At 32.3% G+C, this 24,401-nt stretch overlaps 1 protein-coding gene across 8 annotated transcripts in view; it reads right to left on the reverse strand.

The window, feature by feature from the left end:
* The window catches only part of LOC118186506 (DNA repair and recombination protein RAD54B-like), a 176,394-nt gene that overhangs the window by 24,392 nt on the left and 127,601 nt on the right, over positions 1–24,401 (reverse strand). For 7 of the 8 annotated variants that reach the window (XR_015041298.1, XM_085817212.1, XM_085817210.1 and 4 more), the window contains one exon: positions 22,439–22,565. Coding sequence is in view for 7 of the 8 variants with exons in the window: in XM_085817212.1 (XP_085673338.1) it covers positions 22,439–22,565 (127 nt within the window). In the remaining variant the exon portion in view is untranslated. Of the gene's footprint in view, positions 1–20,809; positions 20,844–22,438; positions 22,566–24,401 lie in introns of all 8 variants that reach the window. The other variant, XM_085817213.1, reaches the window with a different exon arrangement.

A 24,401-nucleotide genomic window follows, 5' to 3' on the forward strand; every position in this document is an offset into this window, starting at 1 on the left:
AATCTTCATAAATGTATGTATGTTTCTCGCACTGTGATTAAACAACGGTACTTAGAGCCATCAGATTTTGAATAACGTAATCTTCCACCAAATATGGGCATCTGGAAGCCCTAATTTGGAATTTGTTTTATTATCAATTTCATATTTTGGAATACTGTAAGGAATTCTTGATAAACAAACTCAATGATTTCAAAGTGAGCAATGACAATATTGTACGGGGGAATTATCTTCAACGCTCGAGACTGTGTTTCAGAAATTCTAATGATACGCTCATTTTAAAATTATTTTGCGATATTGTTGTTGAATTGAATTCTATGGTTTAAGTGCGAAGAACATGATATTTAATAAATGAAAGTAACACACAAAACCTTAAAATTGGACGTAATGTAAAATCTGAAAGTTTTCAGATTTTATTTTTTTTTTCTTCTCATTAAAACTGCAGTTGTGACGTGAATACCAGCAAATTTTCCTACAAAGTCTCTCTATAAAGATGTCTACCTCAAGGTAAATAGCTTTTCCATGCATTTCCATTTAACTTTATCAAATCTGTCTATAAACACAGACGTCTAGTGATAATCTAATCACTATAAAAACGTAGTCGTTTAATACTTATGCGTAAAAAAATTATACATATTTTATTACAGTGTATTGTACAGAGACGTAGCTTGGGTTTTCAGCACCCAGGGACAACTGAAAATTTCACGCCCCCTACTGCTTGCCAAGGATGGAAAACATTTACGAGTAATTCTAAAATGTCGTAACATCAGTTTGGCGCCCCTTGGATTCTGCGCCCGGGGACAGATGCCCCCCTTGTCCCCCTCTAGCTACGCCCCTGGTATTGAAAAAAGTGTTGCTTAAACACTGTCATAAAGCAGTGAATGAGAAGAAAAAGAGCTTCTCACTTTCCGTACAGATGTAAACAGGATGATTATTCTGTTTTCAAACAGAGAACGAAATTTTCAGAATAGAGAATTTTCAGAGGATGAAATATGTCGAAAGAAATTAATGGTGTTACCGCAATTTCGGTTTGCGCATTTTAAAAAATCCTTACAATATGCACAAATCTATAACAATCACTTGAATGATTTTTAATACCCAATTTAGAAGACTGACCTGATATTTGATCAATATGCTTTCAGTTTTATCTTCTTCTCGGTATTAATAGATTGAATACGTAATTCAATTAAACTTTTCCTTGAAAGCATCAATTTCATTTGTAAATGTTTTGCAATAATACTTGTATATACTAATATTATTAAAATTCCCAGCCTTAGTAAAAGGCCAACCACTGGCAGAGTGAATAAGACTACTGTAATTGTGTTAAGCCGGCGTTCAGAGAATGAGGTGGCTACTTAGTCGTTTTTGTATTTTACTTTTCCCATGAGCAATGCGAACACGAGCTAGTTGCCCTTAAAAAATCCTCCTCGTATGTGTCCTTTGCCTTAGGAAAATAGCCCTCGTATGCTATATCAGGTGCGCTGCAAACTCGGGAAAGTTTATGCTCTTCCATTATAGTTAATTAAAAAAGCAATCAAACCCAGTAATACTGTTTATGGATGTTTCAGAAGTTATTCAAGACTTAAAGAAACATACCACTTGTTCCTTTCGTAAGCGTTACTAGAACAGAATTTTTGATAGGATTAAATTAGATCAAGAAAATTGCTATCTATTAGCTATGCATTAAAGAAAAAAAATTAATTCCAAATTATCATTCATTTAAACCTGTTATGGATAAATCTTTAATTAAAAAATACGTATTTATAACAAAAACAAGATCAAAAGAGGAAAATATTTCAATTTTTCAATTTTATTGTGAAGAAGTAGAAAAATGCAGTAAATTTTTCGTATGCTTTAAGAATTCTTCAATTTCATAGTATCGACCTAGCGGTAATGTCGCTGAACTGGTAGTTTGACCTAGGTTGAAATCCTAGTGAATGGGTGGACTGCATGGGAGTTTTAATGGTTTCCTTTTCTGTAGCGTGAATACGAGATATTTTCCCTTCAGAAGTCTTCACGAAAGCTTCCTTATTCATAGGCAGATAGTTTTAATCTCTTAGTTAAGAAGAATCATAGGTTACCTCACTTGCGTAAAGAAACGAAAATGAGTTCTCGCTCTATATTGGCTCTTATAGACTTTTGCATTGATTTAAGTTTAATGTAAATTTGAACGTGACTGTAAAATTAATTTTTTATGTCACAAATATTATTAAATTTATATAACATAATCATTGGTATGCAAGTGAGCTAACCTGTTCTTCTACGGACTTTGAATCATTACCGCTTTTGATGCTGCAGACGTGAAAAGTGTATATTGCCCTTTGCCGGGATTCGAACCCTGGAGCTCTCGAATATGCGTCGAGTATGCTTCTAATTACACCGCGATGGGTTACGTAAAGGAGGGGGAAAATACATTATTAATTAAACTAACTATCATAGTGTCCAAACTCTGCTATTCTATTCTAAGCAAGGCATTGAAAAAAGTTGCTCTGCAGTAACTCTTATTCTCAAAGTAAAGGAAAACAAACTACTGAAATATTATGTCCTTTGATTGTAATCAATTTTGAGTTTTCCTCGTTTGAAAATATAGTTATTTTAAAGAATTTTTTTCCTTTTATGAAAGTAAATGATCTACTGTTTACTGAGATCAATGTACTAGGAAAAAGAAACATAATTTATCATATCAAATATACATGAAAACAATGAACAAATTAGAACTCACTTCAGTTATCTGCAATCAATGCATATATTCTCTAGGAATACATCAAAGATGAATACGTTGATTATATAATGGAATTCACAGATTTATATAAGATTAAAAGCACTTCCTTCATTAGGGACTTCAAAACGCTATCTAACAACGCAGGTGTGGAATTGCAATTAAAAAGCGCATAGGATAAGCGATTTTGTAGGAGAATAACAAATATCATAAGCTTGAATTATTTTGTCGGTTATGGAACTTGGAATTTCAAAATTGTGAACATTACCGATAAAGCAGTAATAATAATAATAATAAAATAACATTTAAATATTAATTATAAAATATTATATATATATTATTAATAATTATTTAATAATATATATTATTAAATAATAATTAATAATATATATTATTAAAATAATAAATTATGCAATAAGGCACGTTTTTTAATGTTTTGTGCGTTACCTTTATTTATTAAATATCATGCTTTTCGCACTTAAACCATAAAATTCAATTCAACAGCAATATCGCAAAATAATTTAAAAATAAACAGATCTTTAGAATTTCCAATTTAGAGTCTCGCAGAAGGTAAATTTTTTTTTTAAATCCCTTACATTGTTGTCATTTCTTGCTTTGAAATTGTTGAGTTTGTTAATCAAAAATTCTTTAATGTCTGACAAAATATGAAATAGATAATAAACCAAATTCCAAATTAGGGCTTCCAGAAAAGTGAATCAACACAGAAAGCGAATGGACGGAAAATGCCAAAACGAAATTAATATCCTTTCTGGTCTAATGCCCTTTGGACTAAAATGAAACTACACAAAATGATTTTTTTTTATTTATTTAAGTTATTTACAAAGATAAAAGAAATACCTGAAAAGTTTCAGATTTTAAATTACGTCAAAAGGGAAGTTTTTTTAGCATTTTGTGTGTTACTTTTATTTATTAAATATCACGTTCTTTGCACTTAAACCATAAAATTCAGTTCAAGAGCAATATCGCAAAGTAGTTTTAAATCGAGCATATCTTTAGAATTTCCGATACACAGTTCCGCGCGATGGAGATAAAAAGGTTTTTTCTGTACAACATTGCCATTGCTCGCCTTTAAATCGTTTAGCTTGTTAGTCAAAAATTCGTTAAAGTTTTACAAAATATCAAATCGATCACAAAACAAATTCCAAATTTCAAATTTGGGCTTCCACATACCCATATCCGCAGTAGTATTACGTCATTCAAAATTCGATGGCTGTATGTACCAATGTTTTATCACAATGCGAGAAATATACATACATTTATGCAGATTTTTCATCATTTAATTTTTTCAAATATAATGTAGGACTCTAACATTGGGTGGTAACAGTTTGAAAATTGAAACGGACATTTATAGTGAACCAACGCAAAATCGCAAAACGAAAACAATAGCCTTCAAGGACAAAGCCCCTTTGGACTAAAAAGAATATTAGTGAAAAGACTTGGACATTATTCTTTAAATTGTTCATTATTCGTTAGATTAACCTTTGAGAGAATTTAGGGAATAACGTAAGAGTTTCACTTATCATACAGTGTTAAAAAATCTTTACTATCCTTTTTTTGTTTGTTTTGTGTTTAGTTTTTTGTTTTGTTTCTAAAAATTGTTGCAACAAACTGTAGTTTTATTCTTGAAACGTAATTCTAACTTGAAACAGGAATGAAAGCTGGAAAAAAATCTTCAAATGAAATGACAGATACTTTCTCACGACTCGGAAAATCAAAAATATATATCGTCTGCATCTTTCCTTTTGGATACAGGGCCAAGTCAAAATTGCTTGAATGCGGCGGGGTCGGGGGGGGGGGGACAGAAGAAAAGGCAGAGACAAACCTGCAGTAGGTTGTTCCTGCCTTTTCTTCTTTCCCATTCTGTCTTTTTCATTGTGACTGAGGGTAATAAAATTTCTCGTGCTGCTGGAGAAGTTGTCCCTTCATCTAAATTAGGTTGCAATAATTGTAACGTTTTGCTTCCCCCCCTTTTTTTTCCTTTTTTTTCTAAGCTTTCATATTAAAGAAAAGTTCTGATATTTTGTATTTCCTATCTGTTGTCTAAAAGTACAGAAGATGTAAATCCTTAGTTCAATTTCAATCAAATTTAATCATATTAAAATTATTATTTTCTTAAATCACTGAATAATAATTTACAATAAAATATCAATCATTCGTATAATGGCATATTTTAAAATTTTTACGTTGGTCATTTTAGAGTTTCGGATGACCTCTTGTTGTCCATCCATTAAAAGCATTATCCACTGAACGCAGTGGCGTAACTAGAACTCTTGGGCCCCTATGCAAAAAAAATTTCCTGGGCCCCTTTCCCAATAAATTTAATGTGCTTAAAAATAAATAAATAAATAAAAAACGCGAAAATTTAAAAAAAAATCAAGGATTCCAGGAGCCAATGTTTTCATGATGATTTTTATCACATTTGGATTAATTGTTAAAAAATAAAAGCACGTTCTTACGAAACCAGTTGAAAGGTACGTAAAGTGAAGAAAGAATAAAAAGGAAAATAATTTCCCTTGACAACTAGTGAAATGAAAATTTGCTTTAGTCTGAGTATTTGACGTCAGATGATTTTAATTCAGTTAAGACTTTTTGCGTGAGTGCGAGAGACAGATTTTTCTCTCCTTTCATTGAGATGCATACTGATAATAAATGAATAAGTCTATATAAAAAAAGGAACATGCCGACGTATAGCCTTAAGAAAAGGAAGAAAATATGTGTACTGATTATTCGATAATGCGAATTATACAGAAACAAATTAATATATAAAATAAGTACTTTATAATAAATAGTTACAATTAATTTCCACTTCCTCCGCTTTTTGATATGGGATTGCAAAAGGAGAAACCTTTCCTTTATGGGGTCGCCTTTAATAATTTTCAGGTTTGAGACTAAGGAATACAAAGAAACTTTTCTTATTTTCCGCTCACTGCTATCCCTAAACTGGGGTAGGTCGTGAAGTTATTATTTCATAGTCGAATGCTAGAATTTTAACTTTTGCAAACACTTGAATTTAGCTGTTTCAGGTGCTTCCAAGGGCCTCCTATCTGCGTCATACAGAGAATTGCGTTACTGCACCATATAGGTAGGGGGCACTTAAAAACTTAAAAGAAAATGAATTCTATTATCTACATATACTTAAGGATTCTAAAGCTAAAAGTAAATTGGAATCAAATGAAGGCTATTCCTCAACTATATTAATATTAACAATCGTGCAAAAGGGCTTTTTCAAAAACACAAAATCAAAACATATTAAAATTAAAATAAGAATTTATAGTAGTACAAATTCTAAAAATAAAAATGAAAAGCAAAAGGAAAAAAAATACAAGATAAAAAATATAAAAATAATAATCTTCTTTTATGGAAATTCTAATTCCGAACTAATCAAGGGAAAATGAATTAAAGCTTCTATATATATGTAATGGAATCCGTCTTTTAAGTTTAAACATGTAAATGTAGTTCAGCAGGACATTTAAGGGCCCCCTAAGCCTTCAGGCCCCTATGCGACGGCATTCCTTGCATACCCTTATTTTCGCCACTGACTGAACGATGAGTGCGCATTCAAAACATAAAAATTTTAAAAAGTAGATGAATACAGATTTTAATTAATTTTGGAAATAGGTATAGTCTAGACTAAAAATGGATAAAAAATATTTGAGCTATCTTATTCCAAAAGCGTTAAATTTCTAAAAACATTTCAAAACATTTTTGATTGTTGCTATGATAAAATAATACGAAATACCAAAAGCAGATTTTGGTTTTTAAAATAAATTACTATCATGAAACTACATTTATAATATTCTGTTGCATTCTGATGACCATACTTTAGATACACCTTTCAGTTTTTAAATTAAATGTTGAATCGAATTGCAGATATAAATTTATGCACAATGAGAATGAAATTTACGTATGGTGGAAATAATCATACAATACTTGCCACCAAGAATAATTCTCAGTAACAGAACAGTACTTCAGGTTCTGCATATAAAACTGTACAATGTTAATTATATTATAAAATGTTCAGGAAACATCAAGAATTTCACTTTATTTGTAATCATTCTCATTCAGCGTTGCAAGTAAATTCATGGTAATCATGATTTCCATGTGTGCAATTTTCGCTCAATCAATCGAGCATTTTCAATTATTAAATATCCATTCATTATATATTTCATTTCCATAGTAAAGTTCTCGTTTTCTTCTTTACTTACTCAAAAGGAAAGCTAGAAAAGTACATCGTTTGAGAGTCCTCCCTTTTTGAGGTACATTTATCGAATTCCATTAAATTATTTGTTTAATTGTAGCCAAGAGCTGAAGGTTAAGAATTATGTAGTTAAGAACTTTTTTGACTGAGTCAAATTTTGAAATAAATTTCTGATTTACTTTGCCAATTTCAGTTGCTTCTGCAGAGTCGTTTCCGCAAAGCTAATACAATACACTGGTGTGCAAAAATTAAGGACGAGACGGTTTTTTCAATATAACTTTGTACAAAAGCTTTCCAAATCAACACATTTAATACTGTAAGATCCCCAATACGTAAGGACATGAGTAATGTACACAACAATTACTAAAAGAGAAATCAGAGGGATAAAAAGAAGCTTTATTGAAAAAGTAGCATGGAGTGCAATGCGACTGAAGGCCGAAACATCCCTGTGATGGGTGTCCAGCAAGAAACATACAGTCTTTAATAGGGAATATGATCTCCCCTGACTGCTAGGCAGGTTTCACAGCGTCTGCCCATGCTGAAAATGAGGGTGTCAATGAGTTGTTGAGGCATTGCTGCCCATTCGTCTTGCAGCGCCAATCGAAGCTCCGGAATCGTTACTGGTGGTAAGGTACGAGCTGCCAAGCGTCTGCCTAGAAAATCCCATACATGCTCGATGGGATTGAGATCCGGAGATCGTGCCAGCCAATTCATACGTTCAATATCCTCACTCTCTAAGAGCTGTTCGGCAGCTACTGTGCGATGACATGGTGCACTGTCGTCCATGAAAAGGAACTGCGGACCCATAGCGCCTCTAAAAAGACGCACATATGGAAGAAGAATCTTGTTGCAATAACGGGTCCCGTTGACTCAACCTGCATCGAAGATGTGAAGGTCTGTACGACTACCAAGCATGATGCCTCCCCAAACGAGAACACCACCACCTCCATACCTGTCCCTTTCAATGATGTTCGAGGGATGACTGCGGCTTCCCTCCAGATGAGTATGCGATGAGAATCGCTACTCAGACTGAATCTGCTCTCATCTGTAAAGAGTACTCGTCCCCATTCATTGTCTCTCCTATTCTGGAGTTCCCGGCACCACAGAGAACGCTTTCTCCGATGGGCAGGCGTTAGAGGTACACACCGTTGTTTGTGTTTCTAACCACATTATTAGATTTAAAAAGACATGGAGGTGCTTCAAATTTCAAAACGAACAAAAGTGTAGGAAATTAAAAGATGCAAAATAGAACGCATTAAAAAAATCTTTTTAATTACTCAGTTTTCAGAATGTCATTGGATGTCTCGGTTTAAAATGTAGCTAGTGGGTTATCAGGTCAGTGTATATTTGGATATGACAAAGCACACGACGGCTGTCCTAAGGGAAGGTATATTTTCGAGGACGACTTGCTCAGCGAAACTAGGTCGTATTCACATTACACAAGCTGAAAGCCACAATATGGTCTATATAATAACAACCCGCTCTTCTGCACAATAACCTAGATCGAACTACAGCTGTTTACTTCTCAACCACAAGTGAAGTCCCTACTCCGCAGATCACGTGATTTAACGTAACAGAAATTTTTTTTCATTCTTGATTGTTCGCTTGATTGGATTTGATTATGGCAAAGCACACAAAGGCTACATACCTAAGGGAAGGGATGCCTTCATGGAGGACCTTTTAAGGAAAATTAACTCCCATTCATGCTCTACAATGGAAAAATTGCTTTCCTTGTTGAATTGAAATTTTAAGCTATAGCTATCCTGGGTAAGGAGAAGAAATTAAATAAAAGAATTTACATAAAGTTCAAAATATATACGTTAAAGTATATGTGTTTTAATTATAAGTGTTTAAAAATAATGAGGACAAGGATCCTTTGAAAAGTGTTGTATGATTTTGACTTTAGTATCATATGATCAGAAATGTTGAGATAATTTAAGAATTATTTTTTATTTTTCAATGCATTCTGATAAAACGTGCATATTAAAGATTTTATATATATATACATATGCATGTAAGCATAAATTTCCACACAGAGCATGATTTCAAGTATCATATTTTTGAATTTTCAATATAGCAAACTAATAAGAAGTGAAACATGCCAATATAATAGTTCAAATTTGTAAAAAGTAAACTTTAAATTCTCATAGATTTTTAAATAAACATTTATCAATTTCAAGAGCGAACTGGCATAAGTCCTTCTTCTTCAGACGCGAAACAGATTTACTGCAATTTGCCTGCTCAAGATTGCTCTAGAAATCGATAGTGTATTATATCCTTACGTATTTTTCCCAGTATCTTTTTTGCCGCAGGCTCCGTAAATTAAAAATATTCCTGCAACTTTCCCCTTCCTCAATGCGTTCAGAGGACGCAGTCCTCTAAATTTTAAACTGGATTCGTCCACGTCATGATTGCTTTTATCTTATTGACAAAAACAAATCCCTGCAAACTACCTGTGAAGGTAACGCCGAACCTTTCCCTTCTAACTCTTGAAATTTATGCCTAATACAAGAACCGACGAATAACAGCGAAGTAAACCCGAACTGACATTCACTCTATGATTTATCTAAGTCAGCTATACATTTCTCTTCTCTAATTATTTACGGATGTCTTGGAGCCTAGGAGTAGCAGAGACAAATTTAAAAACGGGAAAGAATCAGCTTCAACACTGTACAGAGAAAAAAATCATTTCTTATTTAATGTCATATAATTTTATCTAACACGATTCAAGACACACTTATTTTGAGGCATTTTAATTTAATTCTGAAGCTATATTTCTGTTCAAGAATGTGTTCCTAGAATTTATAACAAAAAAAGGCGCTTCTTTAGGGAAATGTTTAAAAACAGTTTCAACTTTGAAAATACAGCATCTTAAAACTGAATTTTAGATTTTTTCAGTGCACTAAATTAGGCAAAATTCTTCTCACGATAGTTTTAGTCTTAATTTTCATTTAAAGTTAGAAATACTTAAAGCATTAATAAAAGAAAGTGAAAAAAAAATTATATTTTGGAAGTTTTCTGTGCGTATGTATGAATTTAGAAAAATTTCAAGTAATTTATCGTTTTTCAGTACATGATTTAAAATCATCATTATAAACTTTTAATAGGAAAAAAAATTTAATAAATAAAATCATTCAAAAATCTAGATAGTAATATAGTTTATCTGAAAAGAGTTCATTTATGTGCCGGCTTTTCTCTTTAGACGATCTTTTATCATTGCACTGTACTTCATGACACAGTTTTCTTTCCGCAAATCTCTCCAGCGACAGGGGAAAGGCATTGAGGGTCTTAATATAGCAAAGAATATTTTATTTTTATCTAAAAAAGTATTTATAATAACGATGAATAGGAAGCTGAGAATTAAAGTTAAGAGTTTGGTAGGAAAAAAAGAAAAATGCAGAACTTGTAAAAACTGAATGGTATAGGAAAAATTTTAATTTAATATTCTATCATATAAATTCGTTGTGATCAACGTTCAAAGTTACCATGTAAAGAAACATTTTTGAAATTCAAATTCATCTCAAATAGATTTAGTAATAATTCAAGTCAATGTCGTTGGGAAGTATTAATGTTAACGTCATTCAGAAAAGATTATTGATTCGAATATAAATTGAAGTAATTAAAAGATAAAATAAGTAAAATTAGTTGTTTATTAAACTATATGCTAACGTAATGCATTTTATTTAGTACATAAGTTATGTACGTTTTTATTTGTATAATGCGATGAGTAGAAAATTTTGATGACCGTATCTTTTCTCTGGGCCTAATTATTAGTTCTATTCTTCTTCTTGCTACGTAATACAAATGAGTAATGGTACAAAGTTATGGTGGAATCAAAACATAATTTTCTATAAATTTTTGCGTGAGGAATGACTACAATTTTTATGCAGATTTTGTGAAATATTTTAGTAAAACACGGAGAAATAAAAGTAAATAATTTTCCAAATAAAAAACTAAAAATGCAAAGCAATATCAATTTCAAACACATATTCATAAAGTACGTACGCTGTTTAAAATCTGCTTAGTTACGCAGCCAACGCAGCAATAACCACTAAAATCTGGTATACATTCAATTAAATCTGTCTTGCCATAACGGGAGCCTGCTGGACAAAAGGACATGGACACGTCAATACGCCCCGCTGAACGACGGTCATTTGAGTGGGGGGAAAGCAACTAAAGACAGCGAAACGTCTGCCGCCTTTAGCTTAAATCTGGATACAGAATGGGCAGAAGAAATAGTAGAATCTGGTTTCTTTTCAAGACTTGAGATAAAGAGTTTTTAGTTGAGGGTCTCGGCCACTAGGAAGGTTAAGGCAATCAGGGTTCGTACACATTTCTGCACATGGAAATTAAGTACTTTTATGGACTTTTAAGGATCATTACTGAAAAAATTAAGGTCCTATGAGCAAATAGCAAATTAATAAATTCACTTAAAATATTATCTGTGCCTGAACTTCACTTTTGTATACCACGCAAAAAACAATATAGATCCGTAAGTGGGATGCATTATTATTAAACATAACTTAATTAACATAATTATCAATTAGTTTGAGCATAAAATATACTTCATGAAATTTATCAAACAGCATTAAATATTTTAGACTTACAATAGTTCAGTATATTTGAAAGAACATAAGTAACATTTTATTTACATTTTACTAATAGTTAGTTTCATGTTGATTTTTTTTATGTCTCATTACTTGTACAATCTAGAGGTTTAGTAAATAGCAGGTAGATTTTATGTCAAGCGTCATATTTAAAATGAGAAGTAAACTCATAATCAGAATAATTTATAACAAAAGACTGGCTGTTGTCACCGCTGCTCCTTACGTAGAGGGAGACCTGCTGATAGGCCTGATGTGGGCACGGTTAGCTAGTTTTGAAAGTTAGTTGGGCTCTGTCTGTTGCGGTTAGTGTCGTAGCTCCGTGTAGAGTTCCAAGGGTTGTAACCAAGTTAATATACTTTAAGGTTACAATAAGCCACTAAAGCACCAGAGGTGACACTAAGTTGCTTTGTGTTATTTTCAGTCTCACTAGATACTAAGAATAAGTTTTACATGAATTTTTACATTTTTGTGTTTAAACCTTGTGCCACGCTACGGAATAATGAAAGGCAATAACTCACTTCATTATGCACAGATAATTTTTAGGAGTAAGCAGTTAGTTATAAATTCAATTAGGTAGTTAGAAAACCTTAGTCAGTATGGATTTACATGATTACTATTAAATTTTACTTATATTTTAACAATATTGTTAAAAGTCCCTATTAAAATCACAATCCAATAAAATTTCACACTTTAAAATACATGCAATTTATGTCATTGATTCTTAAACGATATTAGGATAATTATACATTAAAAGCTACAAAACATTTATGTTTTATAGATTTGTAGTTTTTAATGCTTTTTGTAGCTACAAAACATTTATGTTTTGTAGCAACTACACTCAACAAAATATTTATGCATCTTTTTAATTTGAAGCCTTCCCAGACATTTTGGCTTAATTTATATCAATTTTCTTCTCTTTAAACATCTTTCCTAACAATTAAAAATCTGTTTGAATACACAAACCAATGTTCTGACTAGTTTCTGCGTACTTTATCTCCTAAGTTGTCAACCTCTCCACAATGTACCTATGAGGGTTTAATTGATCTGGTAAAAGTTAAATAGTCCAAAAACTCCCGACAGACGTGAAGCAAGTTATCGCTATGTCTCAAAGTAACTACAAAGTCAGACAAACGTTTAAATAAGCCTCTTATTTAAAAAGAACTTAAAGGCATGTTCTTATGCTAACCAATTCACATGCAATTTATGGTGATGTAATTAAACAAGAACAATCAAATTCAAACAAAAATTGTGGACTAGTGGTCAAAGACTATACAATTTAATTTTAATTTAAGCTGGCTCAGTAACTCTATTGTCATAACAAATTCAAATGTCAGCAGCGATAATGCAAAGACAAAAAGTTAAAAATTATCAGAGCTGGCAGGAACTAATGCAACGAGCAAGCAGAGATTAAAAACACATTCTGTCTTACATGACAAAAACCTCAGTTTAAAAACTGCCTAAGCAATTAGCATTCTGGGGAGAAAATAGAAACAGGAAATTATAGTAAAGGCTGAAATTATAAACAACTGAGTAATTTACATAATAATACCTGTATATATATTTGAAGAATAATTTTCTTTCTCTATATGTACTCAGTTTCTTTCTTCAACACGTTTCCTTTTCATTTTAGAATTTTTTGATTTAATTAAAGATTTCTGTTATTCAAAAAAAAAAAAAAAATTAAATGCATTTAGAATGCATAGAAAAAGCTGCTAATTTTATTTCTTTAGTAATATGAACATTCAGGAGAAATAGGAAATACTATATGTGGTAAGGGCCGGTTACAGAGCTAATGTGGCAGAAGTTTTAGAATTTGGTGACACACCGAGCAACAAAATGTAGAAATGACAAAACTTTTAGAATTTAGAGCAGGCACTGGAAGCAGAATTTAGAAAGGCACTAGTCAGCAAAATTTAGGATGTACAGAGTTTCTAAGTTTAATATTCCACGTGATTGCATCAGGTGGGAAAATGCCTAGCGTCAGACCTGTGTATGATGCATAAAGTCATATTAGATGAATCTTTTAAATTGCCAGTTTTCAATTTCTTTATTAATAAAAAATTCCTTTCTATAATGCCTGTCCATGTCATAAGATTAGAAGCATTTTTAATATTTTTCATACTTGTGTATAGTGAAAAGTAGAGAAAATAAAGGGAAGAAAAGCATGTTAAGAAAACGATTCTAGTATCACAAGTAAAGCATTCAAATATTATGTTTTCATTGTTCTTCCAGATGTTCTCCAAAAAGTAAGAAATTCATTGCAAACTTTCTGAAAAATACATCCATTACGTGTTAATACCATAGAGACATTTTTCATTTTGTCACAATTTTCTAAAATCTTCTGGAATGGTGGTGTAAAGATCGTGACTTGTAAAGATCATGACTTATAAAGATCGTGTCTTAAAGAGAACGTGAAATATAAATAATAGGACCAGAACTTGCATTTTACGGTGTGGCAACAAGAAGAGGATTCAGAAGATTTTTTTATATATTTTGTTTAGAGAGTTTAATGTTTAGTATTTTAACAGTTGTAAGAGTTTTAACTGTAGTAGTTTAAGAGTTTAAAATTTTGATAGTTAAGAGCTGCAGCATTTGTTTTTTTTTTTTTTTTTTTTGGTTCTGTTTTAAAATTCAAATAAAAGTATTCTGTTCATTCTGAAAATTTAGCTTTGTTCTTCTTACAAGGTTCAATATCTGTTATATTAAAATAAGGAAAGAATTTTTACTGGCGCAGTCGACAGGATCGGGATTTCCCCGCATATAATTACGAACCAAAATAACTCAGGTGAGAGCTCAATTTACCTTGTAAACGTAAAATAATTAATTAAGATTATGAAAAGTTAATTATTATTTCCATCATGGAATCTTAGTTTATTTACTTGTCAAAGTAATGAATATGCCAGTGTTCAAATGTAATTTCGTTTGACTCGCCAGAGTAGATGAACAACACATTAAGTATTCATTCCACTGATTGATTTTTGTGCCTAATAAAATTAAATTCATTGTGAATTATATTTAAATAGAAAAAGAAAAGAAATTTAAAAAAAAAAATAAAACTAAGAGTCTATTGGCTGAATAAAATCGAGACATGGCTTTTATGGGACGTGGGAAAAAAGAGGATTTGCTGGCTTTAGCTGCTGAATTAGAAATTCAAGTAGATCCAAGTATGAAAATCGTGGCGATAAAAAATGAAATAATTCAAAGTGATACATATGATGAAGCATTTGCTAAAGAAGTGTTTTTAACGATTATTGAAGAGAGGAAAAGAAAAGAAGAGGAACAGCGAAGAAAGGAGAAAGAAGAGATTGAGGAACAGCGAAGAAAGGAGAAAGAAGAGTTTGAGGAACAGCGAAGAAAGGGAAAAGAAGAGATTGAGGAACAGCGAAGAAAGGAGAAAGAAGAGCTTGAAGAAAGGCGAAGGAAAGAAGAGATTGAGGAACAGCGAAGAAAGGAGAAAGAAGAGCTTGAGGAAAGGCGAAGGAAAGAAGAGATTGAGGAACAACGAAGGAAAGAAGAATTAGAAGCACAGCAGAAAAGAGAGAAAATGGAGTTTGAATTGAGGAAACTCGAAATTGAATCTCGTGTTCAACTAACACAAACTCCACCAACAAATGAAAATGTAAATCACACAGAAGCTGCAGATCTTGAAACTGAAAATAAACTTGCAGATAACAGTGAACTATTACAATTTACTGAAAAAGAAATTCTGGATGATAACAGAAACAAAAAGTACAATAAGGACAGCATTGATACTGTTGAACTGGGAGATGAAAAAGAAAGTGTGGATTATACAACAAAAGTTGAAACTGAAAAGGAAAATATCATCCAAAATGAATCTGAAAACCACAGAAACCTTTCAAGTTCAAGGGTGAAAACATGGAACATTGAACAGAAAGTTATTCGGATGACAGCGAAGAACTGGAAGACGAGAAAGAAACGGAAGGAATTGCTGAATTTATAGAAGAGCCCGAGTCCTAGGTAGATGATCTACATCATGTTGATGAAGAATTATTAGAAAAAGCAGAAGAAAAAAATTGCTGAGATTTTTTTTTAGTTTATAGGACTTTCAGCAAGCACAGAAATCCCATATTTGAAGAAATTGATAAAGCTGAAACAATTGATAAATGGTATGAGCTACATGACAAAGCCATTGGAAAGATAGAAGAGAGAAAAGATGATAAGGAACAACAGCTACTGGGATTGCCTACCATAGGTGAGAATGATAATGAACATAATCCATTTACAAAAGAAATGCCCATAGCATTTTTCAGCAAGAAACTAACGTCCTGTCAACAACGATGGTCAACCTTCGAACGAGAAGCAGTTTGTGTCATCGAAGCCTTGAAAAAATTTGACACATGGATTTTCGGTGCCAAAGTGCAGATTGTGCCTGATCACAATCCCCTCACCTACTTGACTCAAAGCACCCCTCATGGTGCTAAATTGTCTCGTTGGTTACAACGGTATAACATGACTGTGACGTACCGCAAAAGAAGTTCACATGGGAATGCTGATGCTTTGTCAAGGTTAGCTGTTAACTCTTTCTCTCTCAATGAACTCTGAGCAACATTGTCTCTACGACGATGAATGTGCTTCTTGTGGGGGGACTTGAAAAGATCGTGACTTGTAAAGATCATGACTTATAAAGATCGTGTCTTAAAGAGAACGTGAAATATAAATAATAGGACAAGAACTTGCATTTTACGGTGTGGCAACAAGAAGAGGATTCGGAAGATTTTTTTATATATTTTGTTTAGAGAGTTTAATGTTTAGTATTTTAATAGTTGTAAGAGTTTTAACTGTAGTAGTTTAAGAGTTTAAAATTTTGATAGTTAAGAGCTGCAGCATTTATTTTTTTTTTGGTTCTGTTTTAAAATTCAAATAAAAGTATTCTGTTTATTCTGAAAATTTAGCTTTGTTCTTCTTACAAGGTTCAATATCCGTTATATTAAAATAAGGAAAGAATTTTTACTGGTGGGTCTATAAATCTTGCTTTCAAATCCTTCTGAACTTTCCAAGTTGCAATGTCTAATGTCCGGAAGAAAAATTACGCCTACCAATTTTGTAACAGCAAACAACCAGAAATATTTTTTAAGATGGAAAAAGTGTGAAATTAATTTTATAGAGAAAACTTATGCATATTTTGAGAATTCTGAACACTGAGAAAATTACATGAGAAAACTTTTATCATGAAAAAATTAAAAAGAAGATATTTTTTTTAAAATGTTATTTTTTAAATATAATTTCAATATATTACCATTATTTTAATGATATTTATCAATGTTAGAATGTTTAAAAAAAATCGTCGAAAAATTCCCAAATCATGGAAACTAAAATTTTCTATAAAAACTGATCTTAAAAAATCGCCAAAATGTTGATAAGTCGCCAAATTTAGAGCCGTTCAATAAAAGAATTTACATCCTCAAAAGCGAAAAGTTGTTTAAGAGCTCTTGAGTAGAAAAAGTGAAATAATTTCGAAATACTTGTTTCACTTCCTGATTGTAGATTACCCATTCAAATAACCATATACACTGGTGTGCAAAAATTAAGGACGAGACGGTTTTTTCAATGTAACTTTGTACAAAAGCTTTCCAAATCAACACATTTAATACCGTAAGATCCCCAATACGTAAGGACATGAGTAATGTAAGCAACACTTACTAAAAGAGACATCAGAGATATAAAAAGAAGCTTTATTGAAAAAGTAGCATGGAACGCAATGCGACTGAAGGCCGAAACATCCGTGATGGGTGTCCAGCAAGAAACATCCGGTCTCTAATAGGGGATATGATCTCCCCTGACTGCTAGGCAGGTTTCACAGCGTCTGCCCATGCTGAGAATGAGGGTGTCAATGAGTTGTTGAGGCATTGCTGCCCATTCGTCTTGCAGCACCAATCGAAGCTCCGGAATCATTACTGGTGGTAAGGTACGAGCTGCCAAGCGTCTGCCTAGAAAATCCCATACATGCTCGATGGGATTGAGATCCGGAGATCGTGCCGGCCAATCCATATGTTCAATATCCTCACTCTCTAAGAGCTGTTCGGCAGCTATTGTGCGATGACATGGTGCACTGTCATCCATGAATAGGAACTGCGGACCCATAGCGCCTCTAAAAAGACGCACATATGGAAGAAGAATCTTGTTACAATAACGGGTCCCGTTGACTCAACCTGCGTCGAAGATGTGAAGGTCTGTACGACTACCAAGCATGACGCCTCCCCAAATGAGAACACCGCCACCTCCATACCTGTCCCTTTCAATGATGTTCGAGGGATGACTGCGGCTTCCCTCCAGATGAGTATGCGATGAGAATCGCTACTCAGACTGAATCTGCTCTCATCTGTAAAGAGTACTCGTCCCCATTCATTGTCTCTCCAATTCCGGTGTTCCTGGCACCACAGAGAACGCCTTCTCCGATGGGCAGGCGTTAGAGGTACACACTGTACAGGACGTCGTGCAAACAGACCACCACCGTGCAGTCTTCTGGCCACGGTAAAACACGATATCGGTCGTCCAGTCGCTTGTGTCGTGTGTCTAGCGATTTCTCCCGCTGTCTGCCGCCTGTTTCTTCTGGCCTGTAAGGCAATATACCGGTCATCTGCGGGTGTGGTTCCTCGTGGAGGACCACAACTAAACCCCCGGATAGCTGTTCCTGTAGTTTGAAACTGTTTTCAAAGTCGTGAAATGATGCTGTGAGTAATTCCGAACTCTGCAGCCACACTTGTCACACTGCAGCCTTCCTCCAACTTCCCAATGATTCGACCTCGGGTAAAAGCATCCAGATGTCGTCTAACTGATTGATTATTCGCCATTTCTCGCTGAGGCTGCAACTTGGTGTGATTATAACTGCTATACGGCGTGCAATCTCTTTGCCAGAAATACTGATCTTACACCGATAACATGCTTTATACTACTCAGACACTCCCCCATTACGTCTACCTGCATATCTGCACATGTGCTACCGTACATCACCTTACTTAATCTCCTGATTGGTCTTTCTGTCCGCTCTGCCTCTTTGTTCAGCTGATATGCTAATTTTTGACTTCATCCTTAATTTTTGCACACCAGTGTATATTAGTGAATCGCCAAAAATATACCTCCGAACTGCTAATTTACACTCAAAATGGCAATCGTAAAAACAGACAGAAATTTCACAGGATTAAAATTAAGGACCTTCTGCCGGTTTTGGCCAAAATTAAGGACTTTTAAGGACCAAAAAATCGATTCCAAAAAACGTAAGGACTTTTAAGGTCTCTTAAGGACCATACGAACCCTGGCAATTGATCCCACTTCTCTGTCATTATTTGAGGATATTTTTAACCAGTAAATGCCACTGGGTGAGATGTAAATGTAGGGCGTGTCTACCTATTGTTTATGGTGTTAGACCATGCCATGATACTGCGTCTCGGATATTGGTTCTAATCCTGGATATTGTTTGGATGATAGGTAGTACCACTCTCATACCAGATCAATTGCCATCTAAACTCTGATGACAGATTAAACTTACTCCACATCTGGGAATAATATACAAGCTCATTCCTGTTCAATCCAATTTCAATGCTCAGGACACCATTTCAAACAGAAAGTATGGCGTTGTCTGGACAATGGAAAAGTACATTACACTACATTAGTACAATGGACAGCCAGTGTACAATTCTCTTCTCCCAAATTCCTAGCTACACCTTTTGAACAGATTCGCTCTCCTGTGGCAGCAAGAAACTCCTTTTTCACTTGCTGAGCTATGGTGCATTGGTTTTTTTTATCTGATAGAGGAATATAACTGCCTCATACTTAAATATTAATGCAATCACCCTAGCGCAATTTGGCAAATTTTTACAGATGAAAAGGAAAATTCTCTTGTTGGATACAAATTCATAGTTTTCGTGCCCATTTTTTTTTTTTTTTTTTTTTTAAGAAAGATTCCCAAACTACCAATATTTATTGTAAGTAGGTAAACATTATTAACATGTGAAAAGAAAACATGCTTTAGTAATTTAAAATACAAATTTAAATTATTAAATAGCAATTGCATGATATATTAAAAAATAAAACACATTCTTCTCCAAATTTTTCTGCAAGTCTTTGTGCTATTCTTCTCACAAAGTACATAGCAATCTGGTTTCACTTAAAAAACATCAGAGAATTGCAGAGATTTGGCTTCATGCAACCCTCAGCAACAGCAGCTATCAAGGAAATGCTTTTCTTGTAGCTTCTCTTTAGAAAATTTTCAGCAAAATTCTGTATTCTTGCAGAAATTTTACTACAGTTTCTTCCATTACTGGCAACTTTTACAAGCTCATATTTTAAAACCAAGGCAAAAAATATCATGATTTGTTTATAAAAGCCATTGGAACTTAGAATACAATAAAAAAATAATAATAAAATATATGAAAATAGTAGCATTACTTGACTGAAGAATTGTTACGAGCATGTTTGCCAGAGTTAGGTACATTCTGAAAATGTGGCGACTACTAAAGGTAATTGTGTTAATATGCATGTACTCTGTCTCCTGCACAACAGAACCTCCCCCATAACACTGGCTATACACTCCAGTTGTTTTAAAAGCTTTCCACAGCCATTAAACAAAGCTGTGGAGGATGTTGAACTCCCTAGAAACATTTGTTATTTTTCACAATGTTTCTAGGGAGTTTCTTTCTGTTTTCTTCTTTCATTTTTCCAATGATACAGCCACTGCTATGATCTCTAAGTGATGTTGGGAAGACATACCAAAACTTTCAAGATCATCAGTGAAATCTTTCCCATAAAACTTTCACTTGGTACAACAACTACCTGCATGCATCAAATTTTTTAAACCGGTCACATAATGAACATGCAAGACTGTATCCCACACTTGGTCTACTTTTTCATATTTTGTGGTTACTGTGGGTGATTGTATTTTCCAGCAATTGCCCAGCAATGTAAATGAAATAATTTAAAATTCATAACTTTTTCAAATTTTAAGCTCATAGTGAAATTAGCAGTAAATTGATAAATTTAAATTAGGTTCTGCATCAGAACTCATTAATTTACTTGGCTTATCATAGCTTATTTATTGGTTATCCAATTTTATGACACAAAAATAATGGTTGCTCGTTAAAAACATATTGAAAGTTCAAGATTTTTTTACAGTCTGTGTGTGTTAGCTTTAATAATATGCAAACATAATTATAGATTTGGTAGACTAAGAAGAAGAATTCTCAACAAAATCTAAAATTCAGATTATTCAAAAATTTTTTAGGCAGTTCAAGTATAAATTTATTGTCTTACTATTATTAATGCAGAAACTGATAGTGTTTGCTTTCTGAAATAGAAAAATATATCAATAACAATTTATACTTCAACAATTTTTACAGCAATTTCATAGACACTTTAATTTGATTTAAGCTGAATAAAGCCATATTTAATATACACATAAAGATTCATTAATTATCTGTCACTGCTCTTTCCCTCTACATATTGTATGTGTTCATATGTATAAATAGTGAAACCTTGGTTTACAATTGCCTAGGATAACAAAAAATTTTTTTTAACAAAACATGTCTTAGATAATGAATAATGTCTTAAGGTATGAACAAGTAAGCCAGCAATAAATATTCCAAAATGCAGTGGAAGAAATGTCTTAAGATGATGACGGGAGGGAAGATGTTCCTAGTTATTTGATCCATGAAATTTGTGCAGGTAAGACACAAAGGTTTATAGAACATTATTACCCTGATAAAGCAGTAATAAGCAGTAGTATATTTATTTACAATGACACATCTTGCTTTAGGGACATTTTAAAGCATACACAGAAACAAATCATAGTGAAAAATATTTTAATGGGACAAACGCTCATTGATTCTGAAGTACAGGTAAGTGGTGTTAAAAGAAAGAGGGAAAAGAAAAAGAAAGGGGAAAAAACAAAAAGACATTAGATACGTGATATTTTTATTGAATAGGTTTTCTTTTCCAAACAGTAACATTTTGCACCTTTAGCTTCTTCAACATTTTCTATTCATGTGAACAATATTCCTTCGCAGAGATACCATAAAATTTAATTCAGGTTTTCCTATATTTTATACATTTAGTACTATGATAAATATTGTGTAGATGTTAGATTTAATGAATTCCATTGGTTTTGCATTATAAAGCATTTTACTGGTTTTACATACAAACTACTCCTTTTTAAGCATTCATTTAGGATCCAGGAATGGATTAATTCATCAAACATGAATTCTTATGGGAAAAATTATTTTGGTTTATGAACTATCTTCAGGAACAAATTAAGTTTATGAACCATGGTTTCATTGTATACATTTCTTGCGCATTTAAAGAAATCAAATATAGCTACATATCAGATACAATCAAACCTTCTATTAGTGAACACTCTTGGAGTGCATGTCTCCCACTTTAAGGATCCAGGAATTCAGAATCCAACTGCTAAAATGGAATGTCTGTTAACAGAGGTTCAGTTGTATGAGATTTTTCTGTTGTTTCAGTGACTGTGAACTTGTGAACAGTTTTAATATATACTGCTTATTTTCATAGTATTCTTGAGGTTTTTTGTAGTGAAAATGTCTATAAAAAGTGTATAAAAATTATGGGGAAAATAATCCAGATTCTGAATGTTGAATGGTCTTGAATGTCACACTGAAAAAATATAAATATTTCCCACCTTACCATTCAATATTTTAACAAATCTAAAAACATTTTAAATAAGAAGAACTGCTTTACATTAGATTAACATTACATTATTCTTAATATGAATCTTTTTTCACACCAAAAATTACTGTAAAATTGTTTATGAGAACCTTTTCCAAATGTAAAAATTTCCTTAAATTTGCACATCAAATATGCAATGACTACATAGTTGTCAAAACATACATTTTAATGTACGAAATATTAAAAATAACTTACTGAACTTAGTATACGAAAGGTTAAATATATCTACAATTTCTTGCCTGGTTGATGCAGATGTAGAGCCATCAAGTCGTAGAATATCATAGTTTTTCTTTTTACACATATCTTCTATTATATTAAGTGTCTGAAAAGTTATGTTAATTTTTAAACAAATTAAAAGAATAAAAACATATTCATAAATATTTTGTATGTTTACATTTTTGTGTTTCGAAAATTTGAATTGAATATAAATACACATTGGAATGATATTTTATGTAAAAAAGTTATCACGCGCAAATAGTAATATGCAATTCTAAAAATAAAAAAAAAAAAATAATAATAATAAAAAAAAAAACTTATACTTACTTTCATAGTTTGTCCCTTAGCAACTAAATTTGAATCCTTTAGTAAATTAGTTTAGACAAACATGCAATTTAAGGTTTATTTCATCTATTTTCTTCAAGACTAGGCTAATAATTTAGTGAACAATTTAATTGCTTATTTATTGATCTATAAAACGGATCTGAAAATATGCCTGCATCTGCCCTGTTCACAATGATTCCAATCTGGGTTGAACTACCAATGTTCAGTGGTTTTATTGAGGTAGCCAGTGATGAGCACATTTGGGAATTTTAGACAAAAGTACATTTTCTTTTAACAGGTACAACATTTCTTCTCCTTTTATGATAAATTAACTAATACATGAGTATGCAAAGGTAAACAGAAAAAACGGACAATTGAAAACAACTAATCCTACTAAAAATATTTAATTAAAATAATGGTAAAAAATATGTAGATTTCACCTTTCCTTCTAAGAAATTACCTATATTTATTTCGGTCTTATTAACATATTTTGGACAACATAGAAAATACTATGAAAACATGTGATACTTTTAAAATCAAATTCAAAGCGACCAATTATAGAGTTTAATATCTTATTTACCTATTCCAGAGATTCATCTCTGCTACTTCACATAATTATTGTTTTATTCTTACTGCTTTTTATACTGTCTATTTTTCTGTCACCTCATTCAGAATACTTCAATCTGATAAAATCCTAAAGACTATAATATCCTTGCTTTTCTACAGATATTCTCTGATGTTTCCTTCATTATAAACATTAAAATAATTTTGTAAGACCTGATTCTATTATAATTAGTACTTTTTTTCTTTATACAGAAGGTGTTTACACTATTTTAGAATGATTTTCAGGTTGCGTAATTAATGTTTAAAACGTAAAGAATATTTTTTTTAATGTTTTATATGATAGTTTATCTTCTGGGCTATAAATCTGCATCACAATTTTTTGATAAAATTCCCAAGAATATTGATTTCCATTCCTCTTCCACTACTTTCCAGAGTCCAGCAATCATGGTGAGTTTGTGATTAGAAAGAGCTCTTTTCAAGAGACTAAAGGCACAATAATCCATAGGAGAAACATCAGAGGACTTATCAGGAATATGTTGAAAGGTGAAAAGATTGATGCAGTACATGTATTAAATCTTCATTTTTTCAAAGAATGCAGTGGTAATTTTTGAAGAATGATTTGCTGTTTTGTCTTGATGAAGTTTTACTCTTTAAAAGGCATTGGGATAAAGAAATGGAATTTCTTCTGTAAATATCAGACATAAAACTTTCGGTATTGTCGTAATTGGCGATCTACCGAATTTGGTTACTTAGTAATTAGTTTTATAAGAGATAGCACCATCTCTTTCCCCAGTCATTTCATTACCCAATTTAATTGGGTGTGCCATCAGCCAAATGAGACAGCCAATTAAAAATTCAGAACTGTCTTTCAAATTTGCATGATCAGATTTATTATTATTTAATATTAATAATTTTTTACGTTTTTCAAAATATTTATTTATTTTGCTGTGATTTATGGTACCTATACGAAAACTTTCAGTGTACGAAGTGAAATATTTTTTTTATTAGATTAGCTGATTTAATTATTTTAATGAATTATTCAATATTAATATAA

The sequence above is a fragment of the Stegodyphus dumicola genome, chromosome 5, assembly GCF_044657685.1.
Source record: "Stegodyphus dumicola isolate Sdum_Otavi_A_Nest chromosome 5, ASM4465768v1".
NCBI classification, from domain to species: domain Eukaryota; kingdom Metazoa; phylum Arthropoda; class Arachnida; order Araneae; family Eresidae; genus Stegodyphus; species Stegodyphus dumicola.